Here is a 23,398-nt window from a genome sequence, read left to right on the forward strand (position 1 = left end):
TCCATTAAAAACCAGGTTGCTACATTTAGTTTTCTGTTGTCAGACAGAGAAGCAGGCTGCTTGTCAGGTGAACTTCAAATGGGACCAAGTTTTAACAGAGTCATTTGTTCATCCTTCTCCCCAAGATGAAGGCACACAAGTGTCCCCAGGCTTTGGTGTTCCTGAGTGACTGCTAACACACTCTCAGGGGCACCTGAAACACCACAAAATAAAACACCTGAGCCCTGTGGGGACTTTTAGGCAATTGCTGTTAAAGATGTTGTGATCTCTCATGTCCCAGTTCAGAGACACAAGAGAAATAGCAGAAAACATGGTTTTACATGAAGGGTGAGAAGTGTTAGATTAATGCACCAGTAGTTAAGTGTCTGCAACAGAAAGTGTTGTTTTTCTAACAGTATTTCATGCAGCTCCTGGGTGTGAAACAATAAACTCTGCACACTCATCTTAATAAGGGATCTGCCTTGGGAGTGCCAGGGCTGCTGTGCAGGAGCAGTTTGAGTTCCACTGGAAATCAGGAGAGAATTCAGCTCTCAGGAGCACAGGGTCAGATAAGAATTCAAACCAGACCTCCCAAGCCACAGACAGTGCCAGCCCAGACTAGGAAAAGTAATTTTTCTCATTTCCCTCATGCACACTCACACTGGCAAAGGGGTTGTTGCTTCCAAATTCAGCTCAAAGCTTTCAGCCACATTTCCAGCACACCACTGTAGAGCACCCAGGTACCAAAGCAATCATTCTTTGAAATACAGAAGATTTCCAGGGTTCAGAGTTCAGGTGGGGTTGTTGGAGCCCCCTGGGATGCCCAGGCTCCCAGCAGGGCTCCCTGGGGTGGGAGCACTGCTGCTGCACAGTGAGGACTCAGCAAGGAGCTCCTTTCCATCCAGCCTGACCAAGGCTGCCAGCAGGGAAGCATTAGGTGCAAAATGTTTCCTCTGGCTCTTTTTCAAAAGCCTGGAATGGACAGAGCCCATTTTATCACATTACTTAGGATGAAATCAGCAGTCAGCCTAGACCAAGTTCTAGAAAAGTCCAAAGTTTGGCAGCCAAGTAGCAAGTGTGAACAAACAGCCATTAACACTGTTGTTATTATTATTATTTACTGCCCTCAAGCATGCAGTACTGCAGGGGGGAGGAACAGGCTGGCACTTGTCCTCAGGAACCTGCTGCTTAGATTTAGTCACAGCAAAACAAAAGCTTCTCTGTGCATCTCACCTCCCTCCCTCCATCACAGTCACTGTGAGCTCTCAGTTTGGGGACAGCCTTGTCCCTGACAGTAATTAAAGCCATAACAAGAGGCACAGGTCTCTGTGCACAGGGCTGAGCCTGGCTCAGCCCCTCCTGGCCGCTGAATTTCCTGTGTTTTGTGTCCCAGCAGGTCTGATCAGCACATACCTGGGCTCAGACAAGCAGTGCCATGAGCTGCCATGGTCTGATGACTTGTGATCACCACTCCAGACTTTAATAGTCACCTACAAGTTTGATAATCAGCAATTGCTTGACTCAGCTCCTCTCCCTTCCAGGCACTCCCAGTTTGCTCCTGGGAGCTCGTGGCTCTTCCCCATCAAGCTCCCCCCACCCCTGCTGACAAACCCATCTTTAAAAACTGTGTCAGCTGTGAGCATGCAGATGGTCGCATTTGCATCAAACAACTTTTAAATTATCATTCAAATTAAATTAAATTGAAAATGCAATGAGCTGTTCCTGTAGAACTCCGTGCACAAAGACGAGTTAATGAAGGTCACATTTGTAACCAGTGAGGAACATTTAAACTGTATCATGCTTGGCATGGGATGACATTAGAATAACATGCCTGTCTAAATAAGGATGAATTACTCTTAAAGGGCTTGTGCAGGATTACTCCCAGCTCCAGAACAGGTCTTTGGGCCCTCTGTGGTCCAGAGAGGGAAGAGCTGTGCTGGGTGCAGCAGAGCAGCAGCAAAACTCGTTGGCCACAAGGGTGAGGCCTCAGGCACCAGCCTGGGCCATCAGGTCCTGCCTGCTCTCCCTGCCTGGATGCAAAGTCAGGCCCACCTGGGAAGGGCTGCCAAGGGAGCTGATTGAAAGGTGCAGTCTCCTTGCCTCTGGTTGGAGTTGCTTCATTTACACATTCAGAACTGGGTGTCCATTGCCTTGCTCTGTGTTTGCAGCCATTGAAAAACTGCCCTGTAATGCTTTGGGTGACATCTGTCATCTTCATGGCTCTGTGCTGTCACAAGGATGTCACAGAAATGAGCCATGCCCAGTTCTGTGTGCTGGGATGACAAATGTCACCTGTTTGGCTCCTTGGGAGGCTTCACAGCTCCTGCTCAGATGCCAGGCTGGGCTCCAATCAAACACTGAGTGCAGGAGCTGAGCCCTGGCTGAGTCCAGGCAAGCACAGAGCAACAGCCTGAGCAAGCCACACAAAGCAGAAATTTGTAGTTACTCTTCTTTCTCTCTGCTTTGCATGATCCTTCACCTCATCTGCACCTGCTGCAGGCCACATCACATTTTTCACCTCAGGAAATGAAGGAGCATTTCGTGTAGGGAAATAAATAGCAAAAGTACATCCCAAATGCTCCTTAGCAACAAAAGGAGAGGTTTTACTCATTTTTACGTGGGCTCTGCTCCACACTCAGGTGCAAAGTCAGATGCTGAGAGATCAGAGAAACCTGTGAAATGGAGAGTAATAATTGGCACAATTTTTGTCATCTGCAAAGGCTTAAGAGCTGTTGGTTCACTCCAGACGTCGCCTGCTGTCTCAGAGAAGAGCTAACACTTGCCATCAAAAGGGGACTGAAGTGCTTTGCTTTAAATAGCTGCTGAGGTTTTAGTTGCTTTGAAGTGACTGAGTGCATCCAAAAATCTTAGAAAGCAACTGTTCTAAAATCCACCCATCCCCATTTCTGCCATTACAACAAAAGCAGTCAAGTCACAGCTGAATGCAGCTCATAATTCCCTGCAGGAAGAATCCCCAGGTGCAGTTTCTGAGCTGAGGACAGTGGCTCAGTGGGTTGGCCCTGCCTGCAGAACATTGCTGAAAGGCAGCAATGTGCCTTTGCTTTCTCTGAGCAGAGCATTGCTCAAATGTTTTTCCTAAAAAGCTCATAACAGTTGTAAATCTGAGGAAAACCCTTCTGATCCCTGTGGATGATGGTCTAATTTGTTATCAGCACAGCTGAGAACAAAATCTGGACCTGAGTCTTCTACTCAAAGCAAGCTTTTGTGTGATGACATCTGAGAAATGGCAACAACTGGAATTAAACTATTTTACATAATCCATTCATAAGATAGAGCTCATAAATAATAGTAGGAAAACAAAATGTCAAGCCAAACTGATTTTTAAAAAAAGCCTGAAAGCTGCCTTACAAATGAGTGGCACAATAGCAGCTCAGCACTGAATGGTGATTTACTCTGCTTTGTAAACCAATTTATTTATCAATAGCTGAAGTTCAAAGATTATGCAAAAGTAAGAAAGTCAAGGATATGTGACCAGGAGGAATGTCACACTGCTGCCTATATGGATTCAACAAAGGAATTGAAGGCTTTGTCTTCCTCCTGATAACTGCAGAACTCTGTCTAAAGGCACAGCTGCCATGGGAGCAGATTTCAGATTTCCAGCCCCAGTTTCTGAGCCTCCTCCTCACCAGCTCTGGGGAGCTGAGTTCAGTGCTCCTGCCCAAGGAGGTCACAGTTTCCTGCTGCCCTTTGCCTCTGCCAATGCTGTGCTACATGAGCAGCCTGTGCCTCAGACACAGCTCAGTTCTGACCTGGAGAACTCAGGGATGTTTCAGAAGAGATGAACACTCTGGGTCTGACCCCTGAGTTCTCCTGCACAGTATCCAATGCTGCAAAGAGAACCCTTTGCACTGTCAGTTCATTTTCTCCTCAGAATCTCCATGGAAAGGGAATTTTCCCTCTTTAGATGTTCCATCAGAAACTGCTGATGCAGAATCCATCAAATGCATTAGAAGTCCATTAAGTCTGTAAGGCTGCTGTTTGTTTTCCTGTGCTGGCTGAAGAATTTGGAAGGCCACAAGCTGCATGTTGCCTGAGATGTGTGCTCTGGCTGCAATATCCTGTGTGCCACAGGGATGTGTGGCTCCAAGAGATGAGAGGATACAAGGCCCTTTCAATCTACTGTGCCTTTGAACTGTGTCACACAAAAATGACAGCAGTGGGAGACACACCAAATGATGCCCAAGAAGTTTGGCCCAAAATAACCTCATCATTTTGCATCAAACAATTCTGTCTGGGATATGTGCTCTTTAGTCAGTCCTGAAGTGCACATTTTTCCCTAATTACTGCATCAACAGGTGACACTTTGCTCAGATTATAGCTAGGTCTTCATTAAAGTAAGCTGAAGATGATAGTACTGAAAAATTCACCCAGGATAAATGTCCTGGAGCATTTAACAAACTCATATTCATGCATCAATTCTACCTTACATGCAAAGGATAATCTCAGGTAACACCATGCAATAGTCATGTCTGAGATAAAACAAGGCACAACAATTCTGTGCAGGCCAGGATGATCAGGGCAGGACAGGCTGACTGGGGCACAGGATTAATCTTTGCAAGGGGGGAGTTCCAGCCACAGCTTGTTCCAACAAGTGACGTGCAGGGATTTTGATGAATCCTCACGATACCCTGTTGAGAACTGGGGATGTTGGATAAACATGCAGCATCTTGGAGGCTTGCAGAGAGCAGGGATACACCTGGTACAGCACAGAGGTCAGAGCTGAGTGTGTGAGACGCTTGTCTGGTTTGTTGCAGCCTCCTGGGAAATTTGTTTGGGTTTGGTTAACTTGAATTTTAAATGCAGGCATCCTACGGAAGGAAACTTCCCTGAATGACAAGTCTGATGTAGTTAAACAAAACCATTTTTGAAATGCAGAACTCCAAACGTGATTAAAATGCAGGTTTTCCAATGTATATTTCATCAAGGCTAACCATGAACAATCCTTTTTAAGTATTTCCTTTGATGGCTGGCTGTTTATTTGGATTCAGTGAATGCAGGTTTGGTGAAAGAGGGTGTCAAACAGGTCAAGAGGCGAGAGGGACACTGTGCCCTGGAAATCCAAGCCTTTATTATCTGGTCTCCACGGGATTTCCTTTCCTACATGGAAAAATGTGTGGTAATGCCATAGCAACAACAAAGGGACAAACATAGCAGGACATGTCTCTGCTGTTTAAGGCTTAGTAGACTGGATTTTGTAAATGACTGCATTTCCAGAACTGTTATTTTGCTTAGAATAATATAAACAATGAGAAGCTGAACTAAAGGCACAAGAAATAAGGATGAACAGCTTTCCATCTTCTCCTTGAGGATTTTGTCTGTAAGGCAAAAGGAGCCTTATAAATATTAAGGACAAGTAGAAAAATCCTCATTTTAATTTCAAACTGATTCCTTTTCCTCATCTCATACCACACTTAGAAAGGAATCATCCTTAAGCCCCACGATAAACTCCTCACCCTGTGTGGGGAAGCACAGATGCAGAATACTGCACGTATTCTGTGCCAGCCAGTTCCCACAGACAGAATCTGCTGCCTGCTTGTTAGGCAGAGAGGCTCTGCTGAAGGATTCAGGGGTTAAATGGCCCTTGGGGAGCTGGGATGTCTGTGGAGATTCACAAAATGGGAAGAGAGAGTGGCACTGGAAGGCTGGGCAGCTCCTGGTGTGGGGGTGATGCTCTCAGATGGTTCTGCTCCCCTGCCCTGTGTGCCAGCAGGACACAGAGCAAGGCATAATCCACTTTTTCCCTATGGATTTGCTCTAGGATGCCACAGGAATGCATGGCTCACCACCTGCTCTCATAAAGCCACATGCAAACAGCAGATCAACATGATTTATCAAAATCAGTTTATAACCAAGACACTGATCTGTCAGTGAGCAGCCCCAGAGGAAAGTTTTTGCAGCCCTCCCAGACCCTTTAAGATCCTTGACATGAAATGCAAGGTTTTCTGAGCTGCCTCCTGACCCTTCCTGTGACCTTCCTCTCACAAGCCATTATTCTCCACAGCAGAGCCCATCAGCACCTGCCAGGGAAGGGCTCTTGGCTAAGAACTCACAGTCTGGCTGCTGTATTTCAAACCAGCTCTTTATCAGAGGGGGGGACCAAAGTCAGGCCAAGAAAAGATCTAAGGAGGTGTGTGTGTGTGTGAGAAGGAAAAAAATCCCTCCAGTTTTCAGGACCGCTGGGTAACTATAACCTCCTTTCATGGTTACCCTGGTTTGCAGGGTAGTTGTAACCACCTTTCATGGTCAGCCTGGCTTGCAGTGCCTTCATTTGCAAAGCTGCTTTTCATACCCATCTCAGGTCCTAAAAAACTGCACCTCTGACCTCAACCTCAGTCCACTTCCCCACTGTTATCCTGCCTCTGATTTCACCAGGAGTGTCTTTATAAGGAGTACCCAAAGCTGGGCAGAATCCAGAGCCCAGCAAAAACCTCATGGGGAGAGGTCCCAACGTGCCTCAATAATGAACAGGAGCACAAAGCTCACAAACACTGACAGGGCTTCATCCAAAAAGCTCCTCCATAAAAAAAAGAGCTGCCCTAATTATATGAATTCTCTAATAGCTCAATACATGCTGAAATCATTTCAGTGGGCATAAAAAGACATATCATGAGATTAACACTGAAACAGATTGGAAACATCTGGCTTTGGAAAGTGGATTGGTTAGACAGCAGCTTTTGCAGGGCTTTGCAGGGTTATTTTCCCCTCTGGATTAATCTGCTCTACTACAGAATAAGTATTTTTCTGACCTGCCAGCAGAGACAATATTAATAGTTTCTAATTCTTTAGTCAGCAGAACAGTAAGGTGAATGCATGCTTGGGATTGGATAGAGAGGAGTCTTTATGATCCTCCAGCATCCCTTTAAATTCTCCTTCTGTCACTTGCAACAAAACAGGCACTTTTGGTATGGAAAGCACATGGCACACAAAGAAAAAGGAAAAATAAGCCTGCCACCTCTAAAGGCAGAACTGCACTCAGATTTATGGGATTGTGGCTAAGGAACAGAATAACAGCTGATATCTTTTATGGGTGATTGGGAAAAAGAAAATGTATTTCATATACCATTATGTACTATTACACAATGGTTAGTCATCTCAAAGAGATATTAGATGGAGTTTTTTTTTCATTAAAATGCCATTAACAAATGAAATGGGTGGGAGGAGCCATTGGCTTGGTAGTGGTAAATGACCTGATCACAGGTGAGTAATAATAATTGTGCATCAGCAATGATCAGGGCCAGCTTGACAGATAGCTCAGATCTGACCAGGAATATTTGGCATCAAAGCTCATTTCTATGCACCCAGCTTCCTGCTTTCTATCTTTATCACCCAGTGCATTTTCTTTTCTGAGAGCAGTCTGATTGCTACTAATCTTCCAGCCTGTAACCTAATGCTCTCTCTTTAAATGAAGTCCCATATTGTTGATAAAGAGTCATTGTGTTCCCTTATCTCCCTCCTCTCCAGAAGTGATAGCAGCAAATCTGACTTCTCAATTAACCTGTGCTGAATTAGAATCTTTATGATCAAATTGGTTGATGTCAGTTTGGATTTTTATTTTTTTTTTCTTTTTAAATCTGGACTGCTTGAAACTCAGTGGGAATTAGGATTTGTGTAAGTCACCAGAGCCTCTTTCTGTGTGTCAGATTGCTGTGGTGTACACAGATGAGAAGCCATTTTCCTGTCATTCTTACAAATTGCTTCTCTTCCTGAAATTTTCGAAGGAGGAATGAACGTGGCATTGTGTTGCAGGGAAAGCAACAGAAATGAGATCATTTACACCATGGAAAAATAAAGGATGTTTCACAGATGTAGCAAGGGAGGGTATGGCATAGATCTGTCTGTGAAACAGGAGCCAGACCCTCTACAAATTCATTACAATTATTACTTTAAATGTATTTTTCTGGGATGCAACGTTATACATTGTCATGTGAGAATGAAGACATTCAAAACTCAGTATATTTATGTTGTCTGTATGTTTTCCAAACCATTCTTTTCAGATTAAAGTAATCTGTGGCTCACAGATGCCACATCCCATATGGGAATCTCATCAAAGGTTGGGGAAAAATTGAATGAGTCAAGAGAGGCAAGAATTTCCAAGCAAGGGCTTGGGCTTCCAGGGGAAGCACATCCAGCCCTCCAGCCCTGACACAGCACCACCAGCCTGGGCTTCCCTTGCTGTGCTCCACAGAGCAGGGATCTCTGCAGCAGGGACATCCTTCTGTCCTGCTTTACAAACCTGGTGTTAGACACTGGCTTCCCTGAATGTCTTAAAGCAGGGCTTAACCTGGCTTGCTCAAATTCCTTGGCATTTGACATAGATAAACCATGGTTAATTACAGAATCTTTAATTAGAGACTATCTAAGATCATCAAAACGTCTCCTACTTTAAAAAGCACGCAAATCTGATTAAAATATGGATACCTAAGAAAAGATATTTAGTGGCTAAATGGAAGCCCTGTCATTACTGCTTCATTTCCTTGCTGCTGGTTGAGTTTTGACGGGAAGGGCACTGGCAGATGATCCCACTCTGATTAATCTGTTGAAGATTTCACCTATAATTATCCCCTGTAGGAACACAAGGACCTGGCCAGGTTTAAATCAGCATACCTCAGATACCTCCTTTATTCACCACTTCAAATATTTTTCTTGTTCAAACAGGGATGTGTAAGCTGTAGTTCTTTTAGACCGTGTTTATCTAGCACAAGAAAGCCTGAACTGACACACACAGAGGTTGGTACAAACCAAATTTCCCATCTCTCCACTACAGATTAAAGCACAAAAACTAATGCCATAAAATAAAGACTGGTACAATGCAAAAGTTGTGCCAGAGCACACACTTGCACTGACTCCTGTGTGCAAGATGTGCTGTGAAACTCCTTTACCTAAGAATATTCCTTTTGCCAAAGATTTAAACCAATGCTTTTTCTCTTTCCATCCAATATTTATGTTTTCCTTGTTAGAATCTGTTTAAATTCCCATTATTTCAGGACTATCTTGTAATATTTGTGCAGTATTTCAAAGTGTGTCATTTCAGGACTATCTTGTAGTATAAATGCAGTATTCCCAGTTAAAAGACATTAAGGTAATCTATGATACTACAAATAAGAGGCTTTTTTAAGGAAGTCCTTGAGTCATTTTGCTGTAATGACAGCAGAGCTCATTAAACAGCTGCATCTCCTGCCCAGTCTGGGGACGTTTGCAGTGCCTGCAGTTTGTGACATTCCCCAACGTGACCCCTGGGAACAGCAGGAGCAGAGCAGGGGATGGAAAAGGAGCAGAGTGTCAAAGAGCAGCTTGGGCAGGGCCTGGGGGTCTCCTCCCTTGCACAGCTCCTGCCCACCTGCTGTGCTCAGCATTGTCTGGGCATGGCAGCCACTGGCACAGCACAGAAATCCCACAGCTGGCTTGTCCAGAGTCTCCCACAGGGACACATTCAGTTCTGTGTTTCAGCTGTGCTGCTTTGGGGGGTTTATCTCACCTGGGTATCAGGAGCAGGGAGATCAGACTTGCTTTGAAGGGCTCTTTCCTCCTCCTGCTGGGGATGCTCACAGCTGAGAGAACCCCACTGAGAACTTGTTCAAGCTGCTGAAAGTTCAACTCTCTATGCTACAGAAGCAAAACATTCCAGTGAATACATCCAGGCCCACTGGGGCTTGATTAGAACTTTGTAATTTGCCCCTGGACAATCTGGAGTGGGAATTTGTCTGCAAGTCATTTCACAAGGTCTGAGGGGTTATATCCTCCATGAGTTGCTGAACACAGGTGAACTTTTATAAAATATTGTTCTGTCAGCCCTTCCCTGTGTGTGTACAGAATACCAAGCTTCCAGGCTGCTGAATTAAAGCTGTAAATTTGACCTGTCAAAGCCAAAAGATGTTGGAGCAGGCAGCAGGTACCTTTACGACATTTCCTTATTACAAGCACTGAGATGCAATTGTTCATGGAGGGCATTAAATCAAATTGTGGACGGAAGCTGTGACAGAGCCCCCAGGCTCCTGCCTCACCACAGGCACTGCAAAGTACTCACAATTAACCTGCCTGCCTGGAGAGTGCAGAGGGGAGATGCTTTTCTTTTGGATGGATTTTGCCATCCCAAATGTAACTGTGCACTGTGCCACAGAGCAGTGGCAATTACCTTAATGAACTGAAGCCTGTGGAGCAGCTATTCCATCAGGCTTTTGGGACAGCATCTGCTGCATTGCCCCCTTGGCAGTGGTGCTCCACTGAGCTGCATCCTCCTAAAAACGGCATCAGGCTTGGAGGAGCAACCATTTGTCCAGAGACACGGGAGAAAGAATGGATTGATGGAATTAATGATGCTAGAAGGGTACTCCTGTGCTGAGCAGGTTGTTTGGCTGTTGGCTGTATCTTACACGACCTGCAATAGATCAGCAGGGGCAGTGACTCTGACAGGAGCTCACCTGTCTGCCCTGAGTGAAAAGTTTGGGGTGGGCACGTCCCTGGGGACAGCAGAGGGAAACCTGAGCTGCCAGACCCATCCAGCCAGGCCAGGGCTCCCCATCAGAGCAGTTTACTAGGCCTTTGTTGTAAATTGTTTCACTCGTTGCTTCTTTGTAGTCCATCAAGTTTAATTCTGTCCGTGGATGCAGTAATTACACATTCCTGTTTTTATGAAGGGCTAATGGACCACCTAAGGCTTTGTGTAAATTAGTTAATGTTTCCTCCTGCAATGCTGCTGCTTGTCCTGTGTTGTGCTGGCAGGTGCAAAATGTTCCTTGCAAAAGCATATGGAGAATCACTGAAGTACAGCAAATGCTGATGGGTTTTCCAAGGACAGGGTTAAAGGATCATGTTCTTCATGATATTGATGAGCACAGGGTTTATTTTATATTTCCTCTGTAGCCTGAAATGCCTTAAAATTGCTGCTGAGAAAGCAGATACCTCAGAGGAAAAAATATTCTTGTAAGGGACATGGAGGCAAAATAATAATTTCAGGAGGTGCTTAAGCCAAATGGGAATGATGACAGTGAGCAAACAGCCAGAAAGGAGCAGGGAACATTGGTTTGCACTGAAACACAAACTTGTGGAGTAAAGTTTTTAGGCTGGCTGCATAAAAATTAAGGATTCTGTAGGGAAAGATAAACTGGTGTTGTCAGATATTAATCTGCCACTCACACTGCAAGAGAATTGTGGTTCCTTGTAGATATCTGGGGCTAAAACTTGGCCTAATGAGGTCGGTGGCAACGTTTCTGTTGACTCAGTACGTGCAGGATTTCATTCTAATTCTTTAACTGTTTTTATTTCCTGTAAATAATCCTGCCTAGAGCTGAGGAACATTTTTAAGTGTGGGTTTATTCCTCAGTGCTTAACTGTAATACATTAATAAATCAGTAGCCAAACTAAATAACTACTGGTTTTTGATTATATTTCAGCCTTCATATTTATTTCTGGTCCTCCTCTTTCTCATGTTATGCTGAAAACAAGTCCAAAATCCACATTTTCTGGCAGTTGTGAGATGCCCATAAGAAGGGTGGCAGATTCTCAGCCATGTGCTCAGGCAGTGGTGGAGGCAAAAGCACAGCATTAGTTCAGCTTTGGTTCCCTTCCCTTTCTGCTGATCCCATGAAATTGCAAAAGCAAGAGGAAAAATATCAAAAGATCCCATCACATTTTCTCCAGTTTAAAGTACAAACTATCATGTTATGCAAAAGCCTGAGGTAAGCCTCAAAGCTGGATCTCTTACATGGCAATTTCCTTGAAGAGTTGTTGGATCACATTTTTGTAAGGGTTTCTCCTACACATGAGTATTTTATTGCATCTATTTATCCCAGTAACCTGGAATTCATTTATCTGACAAAGATATTTCCATGAGTGAGCTTCCAAACACAGAGAGGAAAAATATGACACATCTGCTTTTAGTTTGTCCTTTCTGTGGCTAATTTAAAAATGAACACCAAGGGAAATACGTGTCAGGCACAGAGGATTCACCTCATTACTAGCAAACTTCCAACTCAGAATAGAAAATAAAATCTGAAATAAAGATTTCAAATGCCACACTGCAAACTTCTAGATGGCAACAGCTGTGCCAAACCACAGAATTAATATGGCTGTGATGGAGTGGAGGAAGGATTGCAATCAGTGGGCAGCTTCTTGGGGACTACAAAACAGGCAGGGATTTAGATCAGCTGCTGAAAAATCCTTTAAATCTTCCAACTTGTTCCCAAGTCTCTTGCAGAGTGATCAGATAGAGCAGCTGGGGTCTCCTGTCCTCCCCTGAATGGGGTATCAGAGCAAGCAGCAGCAATGTCTTCATTTGGGAGCTCAATGCATTCAGAGCCTCATCCAGAAATGGACGTGGGGCCTCTTCTGCCTTTGTCAGACCAAACCCTAATGGAACTGGGACAAGAACCAGTGCTGAGATGTGGAGTGTTATTTCTTGGAGGGAAAATGAGTTCAGTGAATGGAAACTTTGGGGCCTTGATGGCTGATGTGTGCACTTAGGGTTCATCATTTGCCCTGCCTAGATGCACATCACTTCTGCCAGAACAAATGAGCATTTTCCTGATTAATCAGGAGCCCTCAGGGAGCTGCTCTTTCTGTACATACATTATGATCATTAAGGAGCCTGACTGCCCTGTTCTTGTTGCAGGATGTGGGAAATGCAAAACAAATTGTGCAAACTGTGCTCTGTTTATTGGACACATTTCTCTGTATCCCTTTCAGTAATGGTGTAATTCAGTATCCTGAGAGGACAAATGATGTATTTAAGTTCATCTTCCCATGCTGCCCCATAGATGTTATTAAGTCAAACATTTAAATGCAGGAGGATGGAAATGCTGTGGGGTTTTTTGGCACTGTCTAAATGAGCCTTGCTTGGTCGTATCCTATGCAAGCTGTTACAGCTCCAGAGCTCAGTCCCCAAGGGGACTGGGTGCCAGAAGCCAGCTCGCTCTCAGACTAAGGCCGTGGGTCAGCCCCTAGCAAGCAGGGAATATTCAGCTCTTAGTGATTAGGCAGCTCTTGTGATTTCAGCTTTGCTTGCTAGGTAGCTTTTCCCTTGGCCTAAGGCTCCAGCAGACGGTAGAGAGAGGAGAAGCAGAAGACACTGGCTGTTCCACGAGTATGGCTTTATTGTAGGGTCCGTGAAGGGTCTCAGCTCTTCTTCTTCTGAGTTAGTAGGGGTACAGTATGCTACTTTTATACTCTTGGCCTGGATCCAATCTTGACCAATGGCAAAGGTGTTAGAGTGACCATAAGTGACCAATGGTAGGGTTTAACACAATATTGCCTTACATGGCTATAGGGATAAGGTACAAGGCGGATGTCCCTGGAGACAGGAAACTTCTTTGCCGCTGTGTCAGCATTCTATTCTCCAAGGGGCCCTGGCTAAACCTGAGGGGTTTACTACAACTGTCCCTGGGGTGTTTCTCACTGCTGGGTGGGTTTGGCAAGGGGGGTCCCAGCCCTCAGCAGGGCACAGCTGAGCAGGGCTGGCTGCTGGAGCCACACAAACCCAGCTGCAGGGCTGGCACTGCTCCCACAGCATCCTCACACCCCACAGCCTGGGCTGAGCAGCAGGACAGGGGACAGAGGCCTTTGCTGTGTTCGCAAGCACACCTTTCACTCTGCAAACACATGACTGCCTAAAGCACACCAGACAGGCTGCAGTCACTGCTGTGGGAGCAGTGCCCGAGTCTGGGGGGCAGGAGTGGCTCTGTCCCCCTGACAGTCTGGGGCTCCTCCCACCCACACAGGCGTCTCACCATTGTTCTGTACTGGACACCTAATTAAACAGCAAATTAACATTAATTGCTACCCCTTCTACTGGCACAACCACCTCATTCTGGTACTGCAAAAGCTCATGCTTTTCTCACATGAAAGAGAATTTTGATATTGTCCTCTGCTGGGTCTACACTGATTTCTTTTTAAAGTTGAAAATATATGATGTAGTGCTCTTAAAAAATTAGAAAAACAAATCATCCCGCAGTCCAGTAAGCAATGTTTCAAATGCTGGCTAAAGTCTATATGAAAGGAGAGAGAAATATGCATTTTTTATTACAAGACCTGAGCTTAGGAATTGGTTTCACTTCTCTGACACCCTGGATTGGAGGTCACCATTTTTCTGGCATTCTCACAACTTAACAAGGTCATCTGCACTCCCAGAAGAAACTCAAAATTCATAACTGGAGTTTCAGTTGATTAAAAAAAAAGAAGGAAATAAAACCTGATTTGCAGTTTCTTTGCATAAAAATATATTCAGGGAAATACTGGGATCTTATCACTGCAGTTGCAGTCTTAAGTAGTTCATTTATTAAGAAAGTTCAATGTTTATTTAAGCATTTCAGCTCCCCTTTAAAAAGAAAACCTAGAAAATAAATAAAGTCCAGTGTCAAAAAATCCACAGCAGAGCTATTCTTGTATTAATAAAACAATGGGAATAATACAGATGTCCTTGAGAGTAACTCTTTCTTACAGAGATAAGGTGGTGATTAATGGGAAATTTGTTCTTGCCAGAGGTGGCTTTCAACAGTAAGTAAATAAATAGTATGATCCCACTCTTGCAGTCTACCTACCATAAATATTATTAATCTGGTAATAGGAAGCTGTAATACTGCTGGCCATCCAGAGGTTAAGATTCTGAAAACACCCTTGCCCCTAAGGTTATTTTGTTGATGATGTCATTTACTATAACGCCACAGGAAAAAAAAAAATGGCATGGCAACCAATTCAATTCAGTTTTAAAATAATTTCCAGAATAGAATGCTTATTTCTGACAGTGTCACTGCACCTGGTGAAAATCAGCTAAGGAGCTTTGCCTCAAGGATGGAGCAGCCTTTGTGAGGCTGGATTTTAAAGCTGAGGGAGCGCTGGAGCAAATGAATGTGGGTTATGTCCAGTGGCACAGGTGCTGCAGCAGCTGGGCTCCCCTCAGCACTCAGTGGGAAACAGAACATTGCCAAAAGGCACCAACCTCCTGCAGCTCTCCTTAGCCTGGAGTTATTGCACACAGACAGAGGATTTCCAACAGAACCTTAACCAGAAATAGGAAAAACCCCTCCTCCACACAGACATTCCATTTTCCCCATAGTTTATTTATGAATTCTGAATTTCACGAGCCAAATTTATGAACTAAGTTATTCTGTCAAAGAAATATAAATGATGATCATTTGTTAGCTGCACCTCTTGAATAACTGTATCAAAGTGTAATAAAATTATTGAAGGGATTTATTAACCTGATGAAGTAACTCATTAAATCCTTCAAAAGCATTAATGAAGGAGGAAGTGTGAGCCTTTTGGTATAATTGGAGTTGGGAAATTGTGCAGCTGGGCCAACCTGATAAGAAGGATCAGATATCCCAAAACACTTTCATTTAGCTGGGAATTTGGGACATTTCTATTACTACTATGGATTTCAACATGATTTTTCTAATCTAGGTAGCTCTGCATCAGAACACAACTGTATTTTTCTTTTTGTTTTGTTTTACTATTTCCTTCTAGCAGCTCTGGACTGAAGGAAGCTCCTGTGTGAGATGTGGCTGGGGTTCTCTAAGGCTGATTTGTCTGCTGTTAACTGAGGGTGGCTGGAGCAGCACAAGCAGCCCAGGACAGTTTTGACCACAGGTTTTAAGAGGACATTATTGAAAATTGCTGTGTAAGACCTGGCTGAGGAACACAGGGGTCAAACAAGGCTGAAGTCAGAGCATCAGATGTGCTATGCTGATTCATTTGCACAACCAGCCATCAGGGACAGCAAACCCTGGATATTAAAGCTGGATATTAGAAAGAGGGTGGGAGAGAAAGGGTCAGAGTGCATTGAGCATCTGAGGATCAGTGCTGGATCACCTGCTGCATTTCCAGGCAGCTTTCAGTGAAGGAGCAGTTGCTATCCCATTTTCCATCTGCAGAGAGCATCTGGCTCAAGGCAGAGCTACTCCATTTATAATGTTTTTAAAACCACTGCACTGTTCCAGTGTGCAGCATTAAAGATCTTTGAAGCACTCAGGGAGCATCAGTGCTGGAGGAGCTGCTCTAACCCACTTCAGCAGGACAGGGCTGCCTGTGGCTGCAGCTGTGTGGCACCTGGGCCAGGAGAGAGGAGCTCTGGAGCAGACAATTATTTCCAACATTACTCCTGGTGTGGCTGATTTATGGTGGGCTGGAATCAGCAGCATGAAATGAGGGTTGTTACAGAACTGTTCTTTATGATCAGGGGGTGGCACGTGAGCTTCTGCTGACTGATGACATTCACAGGACTAGGACATCTGAGAAACAGAAAACTCTGCTTTCAACCCCCTGTCAAGCAGTTTTTGTGAGGAGATTTGAAAACATGCAATTTGTGTCTTCCTGGTAGTTCCTGTGCCCTGGGAAAACTGCAGCTGGTCTTTGTAGCTTAAATCAATTAGGAGAAGGATGTAGGATGTCTTTTTTTGTTTTAGGCATGTATTTTTCATGCACTGTTGTGTCAGGGATTCTAATCACCTTTCAGCCATATATGTAAAATACATGTCTCTGAAAAGAAGTAATGAATGTGATATCCCTGAGGCTGGGAGGCTGCTGGGATGTGAAGTGCAGCTGTAATGAAGGGAGACATGGGCATTATTCTGAGACCTCCCACCACCACTGCCTTGGCTGCCAGTGTGCAAGATGAGGTAGAGAATGGGCAAAGTCAAAATAAATTCACTGTACAACATTTTACAATAAGGTCACCTCTGGTGGAAGGCTGGTATTTAATGGCCACCAGCTTCATTATAAATCTGTTTTCGTCAGCGTCTGCTCTGCTTAAATTGTGAGTCTTGGGAGAGGTGAAAAGAATGATTTAAAACAGACCTGTGGGCTGAGCAGGTGGGGAGGAGAAGGGAGCAAATGTGTCATATGGAATCATGACATTTCAGGTGATCTACACATCACTGCCTGTCTTTTGGACCTCAGCCCCTGCTCTAAATAGCTATTTAAGAGCTTGGATTTGACAGGCAGAGCAGGAGCCAAGACCTGCTGCAGGCTGGGCAGCATCTCCCCTTCCCAGGTGAGCTGGCTCCAAAGCAAAGGCAAATAAATGTGGCTGTTCCCTCACCCCCTGCAGCTGCACAAGGCTCGTGGAAGGCTCTCCACTGATGCTTTTCTCACATGAAAGAGAATTTTGGACCCAGGCTGACATTGCTTCTTTTGCTAGGGAATGCATCAGATGGCAGGTGGAAGCTGCTCTTGTTCTCAGCCAAAAGATCACAAGAAAAAGCATTAATTTAAATTTTCAGTCATCAGTTTCATTCCTTGCTCATGCTGAAGAACATAGCAGTTTTGGCAAGGATAGGTTAATTAAGAGGAGAAGCAAAGCGTTTGCCACCCTGATTTCTATTTGTAGAAATGTGCATTGCTTAGAAAATGTGTACCATGTTATGTTTACCTAAAATAGAACAACTGAAATATGCACTTTTTATTAGCACTTCTTGACTGTTGAATAAAATGTGACACAAAGATAAGGGAACACAGGCACATTACAGGCATGATACATTCTGAACATGCTGCTCTCAGCTGAAGAATCCAACACTTAAATATGTCAATATTACATTATTAGTCTGCTTCTGTGTTTGCTGTTCTGAGAGAGATGAAGTGAGCATGACTTAAATAATTTCCAGAAAAAATAAATAGAAAATCTATGTAATTATTGAAGCAGTACAAAAGAGGAAAATCATAATGGTTTCCAATCTGACAGTCCCCATTTCTTAGCTCTCTGACTCTTGTAAAATTTCGTGTAACAGGCTGCTATTTTGAGAAACATTAGCTCTTGTCTCTCTTTTACAGTCTGCTAAAGAGGCTGTATTTCTCCTAACCTTGCAGATGACAAAATGCACTCCTTCAGCACAGTCCACACAGAGCTAGATCATTTCAGGCTTTCCGAGTCAATGACACGCAGCTCCATAACTGTGTGATTAGGCCCATAGATTATCAGATTACAGCTATAAATCTTCACCAGAGCCACCACTCACTTGGCAGAAATAGTCAAGTTTCATCATTTGTTCTCATGTAGAAAACATGCTGTGAAATGCAGCCTCAAAGGTCACCAGGATGGCATTTCCTTTTGTGGCCCTTAATAAACTTGCAGCTAATGCAGTAATTACCAAGCCCAATTACCTCTGTGATGGCTTCAGAGAATTTCTTTTTCAAAGTCTAGATAGTCAGGTTCCACTCCCTTCAGTTAATAAGTAAGATAGATTCAGCTATTCCTACAATTGTTAAGACATTTCTGAAACAGGCTATTTGTAGAATGAGGGAGCTGTGCCAACAACCTGGGTGGGGTGTGTTAGTGGCACTAAAAATATTTGTGTAAAAAAGGTGCATGGACACCCTTATTTCAGTGCTAACTTTATTCAAAATAATGTGTTTCTATTCTACTAAATAGAAACACATTTCTATTCTATTCAGCTAAATCCAAATAAATTAAAATTGAAAACATTGCCCAGCTTTTGATATACACATATTTCCCCATAATTTTGCATGTATGTATATACATGAAAATACAACCTACTGTATCTGATGCAGCTCCTTAGCTTGTGAGCTGGAGCCACAGACTCAGCATTTCCTTAAACACAGAGTTTGGAGACATTGCACAAATGAACTCATTCCCTTTGTTAGCTACAAAGGGCTTTGACAAGCTACACAGCTCTTGCTATAACTACATTTCTATTACAGCTGCTAAGTGCTAACTTGTGAGTTGCACCATTTAGAAAAGCCAGAAAAGGAGCTGCTATAATCTACTCCTTTGGCACCAGTCCAGCACTGATAGAAGTTCCTCAAATCACAACATGTTTGACTGAAATGATGCCATTGGAATAATTCTTTACAAAGAAGAGCTAAAGTGTGATATGTTAGAAGTGGCTGGGCCATTATTAGGAGTTCCAGCTCTTTATTCAGTTACAAAGGAAGGCAGCTCCATCTTTACACCAATATATGGGCATTATTATCCCTTTTCCCTGCTCTTCCTTTTGGTTTCCTTGGAGAGAATAATTGCTAGGGCTGCTTCCCAGAGTTTGAACTCCATGTACCTGACATGCACCTGCCAGGAGTTCAGCAGAGCAGAATGGCATTTAACAGTCCCTGTTTGCCTCACCCTCCAAAGTTCAGCTGTTGTAACAAGTAGGATTTTAGTCTGGTTTATCTTGAGAGGTCACTTTCCTGTTTGTTTTATTTATATGTAATAGTAATTTTAAACTATGCCTGCTGATTTTAGATATATTTCAGCTCTCCCCAAATTACTCTGGGTAATCCCTCCTTTCCTGAAGTAGTCAAAATTAAATCACTGATTTTCAGATAAGCCCAGAATTCCATCTTGTTTCTATTTGTACACTGATGTGCAGCTATTACTGACAAAAACCTTGGATCTTACTTAGCACTGTCTTCAAGGGACAGATATGGAAAAGAAATATAGGTACCTCCTTTTTGTACAAGGGAATTTATCCAAAATATCCCAAATGTAGAAATGATACAAAAATATTTGATTGTGAAGAGTGCTGGGAAGGATTGAGTGCAGGGCAGCAGGACAAGAGGTGATTTTTGAAGATGCCTGGCTGGTTTGGCTGCCAGGTTTTCCCTGTTACCTGTGTTTCTGCTTGGTGTTAAGCTGTCTGTGGCTTTGGATCAGCACCTGCTTTCTCATTTAAGATCATGTAAGCAATGAAAAGCTGGAGGGCAGCTAATAAAATTATTAGGTGAGTAAAATGTATGAACCTGAGAGGAAATGTGTAATTCCAAGTCAACTGATTGTGCATATGAAGAACTGCCAGGTTTAATAAGGAAGGTAATGGATTATGTGTAAGGGGAAACTTCTTGATGAGATGAGTGAAAATTGCTTTGGTAGATTAAGCTCTGTCAATAAAAATCTTCCAAGAAGACACAAGACTGTGACAATCTGTAATAGGGTTGGAAAAATACCCATGCTTGCCTATGATTCAACCCCAATTCCAATGATTATCTGATATGGCCCACAAGCTTGCAATTAATCCATCATTGTCATAAGTATCAGCAATATAATACACTCCTAAAGTAAGCAAATTAAATTTCTAAGACAAACTAATCTTCTTACAGCAGGTAATTTCAGGAAGAGAACTCATGCACACAGCATATTTCATTACTACACATCACATAAACATATCAACAAACACAACAAAATAAAATAGGTTTTTCTGTTCTCTCTGTTTGTGAGCCACCTTTGGATTTCCATCCATTTCATCATTAGTATGGAAGATAAACACAATCTCAGTCCAGTTTAAACATTCCTGCTTCACTATACAGAAAACGATTCAATTATTGTGTTTCAGATGTTGGAAACTCCATCAGTCTTGCCAAAAGAAGGGGAATGGAAACAGCCTGTTCTGTCATGGTATCTGAGAGTGTTGTACATTGGTGCCCTCTGCACACACTCCAGAGAACTGCATTGCTTTGCTTTGGATTAAAATCAACTTGAAAATGGTGTGAGAGATTTAAATAATTAAACACTTGTACAGGGACTTAATGAAATGAATAAACCATTGCAATGACAAAGAGTTATATATTATTAATTTCAAAATAGCAGAAAATGCTATTTTTCCAAACTAGAAGTGTCATTGATTCAGTATTTTCACCAACAATTTACAATCTTTTCCTACAAAAAGCCTTGTTTTCCCTAAAGAGAAGTATCCTCCTTTCAAATAATACTTTATTCCTATTAAAGTTATTTAAAAAGCAAGCAATTCAGAAATATACTTCTTAAAATAAAACCAGGTTTTGGCTGGCAAACCCTTCAGAGGAGAAAATGCCATTTACCATCTGCCTGTAGGACACCAGGGAAGCAAAGAGGATGAGAATGTAACTGTTTGGGATTAGAAAGTAGAAATAAAATCTGACTTACTGTGGGAGCAGCGTGCTTGGCCTTGTCTCTGGGCTGCCATCAGCAGTGGCTGTGAGTTACTGCAGAGGGCTCAGGTGGGGAGAACCCAGCAATAACAAACACCTGTGTGGCACATGATAAACAAAGAGCCCTTTTTAATCAGTGAAACCATTTAACCATCCATAGCTGATGGGAGATTAATCAAATTATCAAACCACGTTAAAAAATAACTCAAATATACTTCAGTTTAAGTATAAAACTATGTATTTTACCAGCAAGTCCTCTCACAGCCCAGAGGTTTCATACTGCAGAACAGACCCCAATAAGTTGTGTGGCCTCATCACCAACATATAACAAACACCTGTGTGGCCCATGATAAACTAAAAAAGGAAAGAACACTTTTTAACCAGTGTAGCCATTTAACCATCCATAGCTGATGGGAGATTAATCAAATTATCAAATCACATTAAAAAATAACTCAACTATACTTGAGTTAAAGTATAAAACTATATATTTTACCAGCAAGTCCTCTCACAGCCCAGAGGTTTATGCTGCAGAACAGACCCTAATATGTTGTGCGGCCTCATCACCCCGTGTGACAGCACGATTACAGCACGCAGAACGGTGAGATGCACTCGCTGCTGGGTTCTGACACCTTTGAAAGTGATGTTTGTTGTTGGAAAGCTGTGCAGAGGCGTGAGCGTTACACGAGGAGCTTAAATGGAGCCCCGGTGTTCCTTTGTGCGCTGTCCCAGCTCGCTGTGCTGCTGACAGACAGCACCATTAAGCCGTCATTAGCACCACGCCTGAAAGCTCGGCTTCTGCGCTAATAACGGGGCTATTCAATATTTGGAGCCTTTGTAAGAAAGAGGGCACCTAAATGAGAATAATGAGGTCATTCAGTGACATGCCTGAGGATATGAAACCATGGGTAACTTTTTAGCTCGTTTGATATGTGAATGTATACGTTCAGCTGTGACAGATTATTTCTAGCCTTGGGAAAAAAAATAAAGCTGCTTCCATTAAATCACACCACGCAACATCAGCACCAAGTGGTAATCAAAACACTGTAAAACACAGCCTTCAAAACAATTCTGGGGAACCCAATCAAAAAGACAACATATATGGAACAGATATGTGAAACAGAGCAAGGGGTTGAGACAGTGTCAGAAAAACAGTGAAATTTAACAGTTAGGAAAGGATTTTATCGCTGAAAGGATTGTTTCCAATTCTGCTGCTTTTTTTTTCCTTCATCGAATGAGATGCTATTTTGGCTTTGAAAAGATGAACAAACTGAAATTTTAATTTTAGACCCGCTTCTTGCTTAGAGCAGTGGCTGTTTCTTGTAAAACTGGCTCACTTTCCCAACATTTCACAGAAGGCTTTGCACCCCGGGCTATTTCAAGATTCCTGGTGCAGTGGAGCAGCCTGGGTTGCTGGGGGGCTGTGCTGGGCACCCCCTGGGCACCACAGGCTCTGGGCAGCCCCTGTTCCACATCCCAGCTGTGAACCTACAACTGCACAGGCCCAGGGATTAACAGGTTTAGGTTATGGTTTAACACTCTTGTAAACAGCAGTAGGAAAAATCTCATTTTCTGGAGATATTTCCCATGTTTCTGCCCCCAGAGGAGATGTTCTGGAATGTTCTTGGGTGTGCAAGAGTGGCATGTGGCTCTCAGGCTGGGCTGGCCCCTCAGCTCTTTTGGGAAAGCTCAGTGACCTTTACTGAACAAGATGACAGAATCATGGAATAGTTTGGGTTGGAAGTGACCTGTAAATGTTCTCCTGGAGCAAACAGGGATGTCTTTAACCAGACAAGATTGCTCAGAGCTGTCCAACCTGAGCTTGGGTGCTTCCAGGGATGGGGCATCCTGTGCTGGTGTTTTACCACACTCATCATGAAAGATTTCTTCCTTCTATCTACTCAGAGTTCACCCTGTTTTAATTTAAAACCATCACCCCTTGTCCTTATCTGGTTTGGCCTCATTTTTACTGTATTTTCATTGATATTGTTTTTAGGGGTGTCACAGATGAGCAGTTAGGGAGATCTGCATAACACAACTTCTCTGTGTTCAGGTGCAGCATGGCTGGTGATTATCAGGCCCCAAAATCAGGGACAGCTGCTGAAATCCCAGCTCCAGGAGCTCCCCCTGCCCTGGGCACCCCCAGCAGGGGCAGCTGCTGGAGGATCAGCAATTGTGAGCCTGGCTCAGGATGCTGCCTGTGCTGGGAAGGACTTTTCCCTTTCTGGTTCTTGCAGCAGTGCGCGGGGGCGTGAACGGCCCTGGAATCCAGCTATCTGGTGAGGGGCGAAGGCCAGGGCCCCTGCGCATCAGAAAACAGCTCCCCCTCGGCGGCTTGGCCTCGGGCTGAGCTGGGGGATAGCTCGGAGCAGCGCGGTGAGAGACGAATTAGGAGGCGACCACTTGCTGGGGGTAAACTGTCGGTTTATTACAGAAGAACCAACAAGGAGGGGAAACACCCAGCAAATGGCCCCGAACAAGGGGCAGGAGAGGGTTTTAAGGGAAAAGGAGGGAAGAAGGCAGGGAAACCCGGCTATCCAATAGAAATACATATTTG

The 23,398-nt window shown here is 43.6% G+C and overlaps 2 protein-coding genes across 3 annotated transcripts in view; one reads left to right on the forward strand and one right to left on the reverse strand.

The window, feature by feature from the left end:
• The window catches only part of LHFPL7 (LHFPL tetraspan subfamily member 7), a 59,027-nt gene that overhangs the window by 31,381 nt on the left and 4,248 nt on the right, over positions 1 to 23,398 (forward strand). The gene's annotated exons all lie outside the window — the stretch shown is intronic.
• The window catches only part of SPATA22 (spermatogenesis associated 22), a 54,446-nt gene that overhangs the window by 20,742 nt on the left and 10,306 nt on the right, over positions 1 to 23,398 (reverse strand). The window contains exon 9 of one of the 2 annotated variants that reach the window (XM_074557026.1): positions 20,840 to 20,941. In XM_074557026.1, the coding sequence (XP_074413127.1) occupies positions 20,879 to 20,941 (63 nt within the window). In that variant the 3' untranslated portion in view covers positions 20,840 to 20,878. Of the gene's footprint in view, positions 1 to 19,124; positions 20,942 to 23,398 lie in introns of those variants that run through there. The other variant, XM_074557027.1, reaches the window with a different exon arrangement.

Source organism: Zonotrichia albicollis, chromosome 22, assembly GCF_047830755.1.
Source record: "Zonotrichia albicollis isolate bZonAlb1 chromosome 22, bZonAlb1.hap1, whole genome shotgun sequence".
In the NCBI taxonomy this organism is placed as follows: Eukaryota; Metazoa; Chordata; class Aves; order Passeriformes; family Passerellidae; genus Zonotrichia; species Zonotrichia albicollis.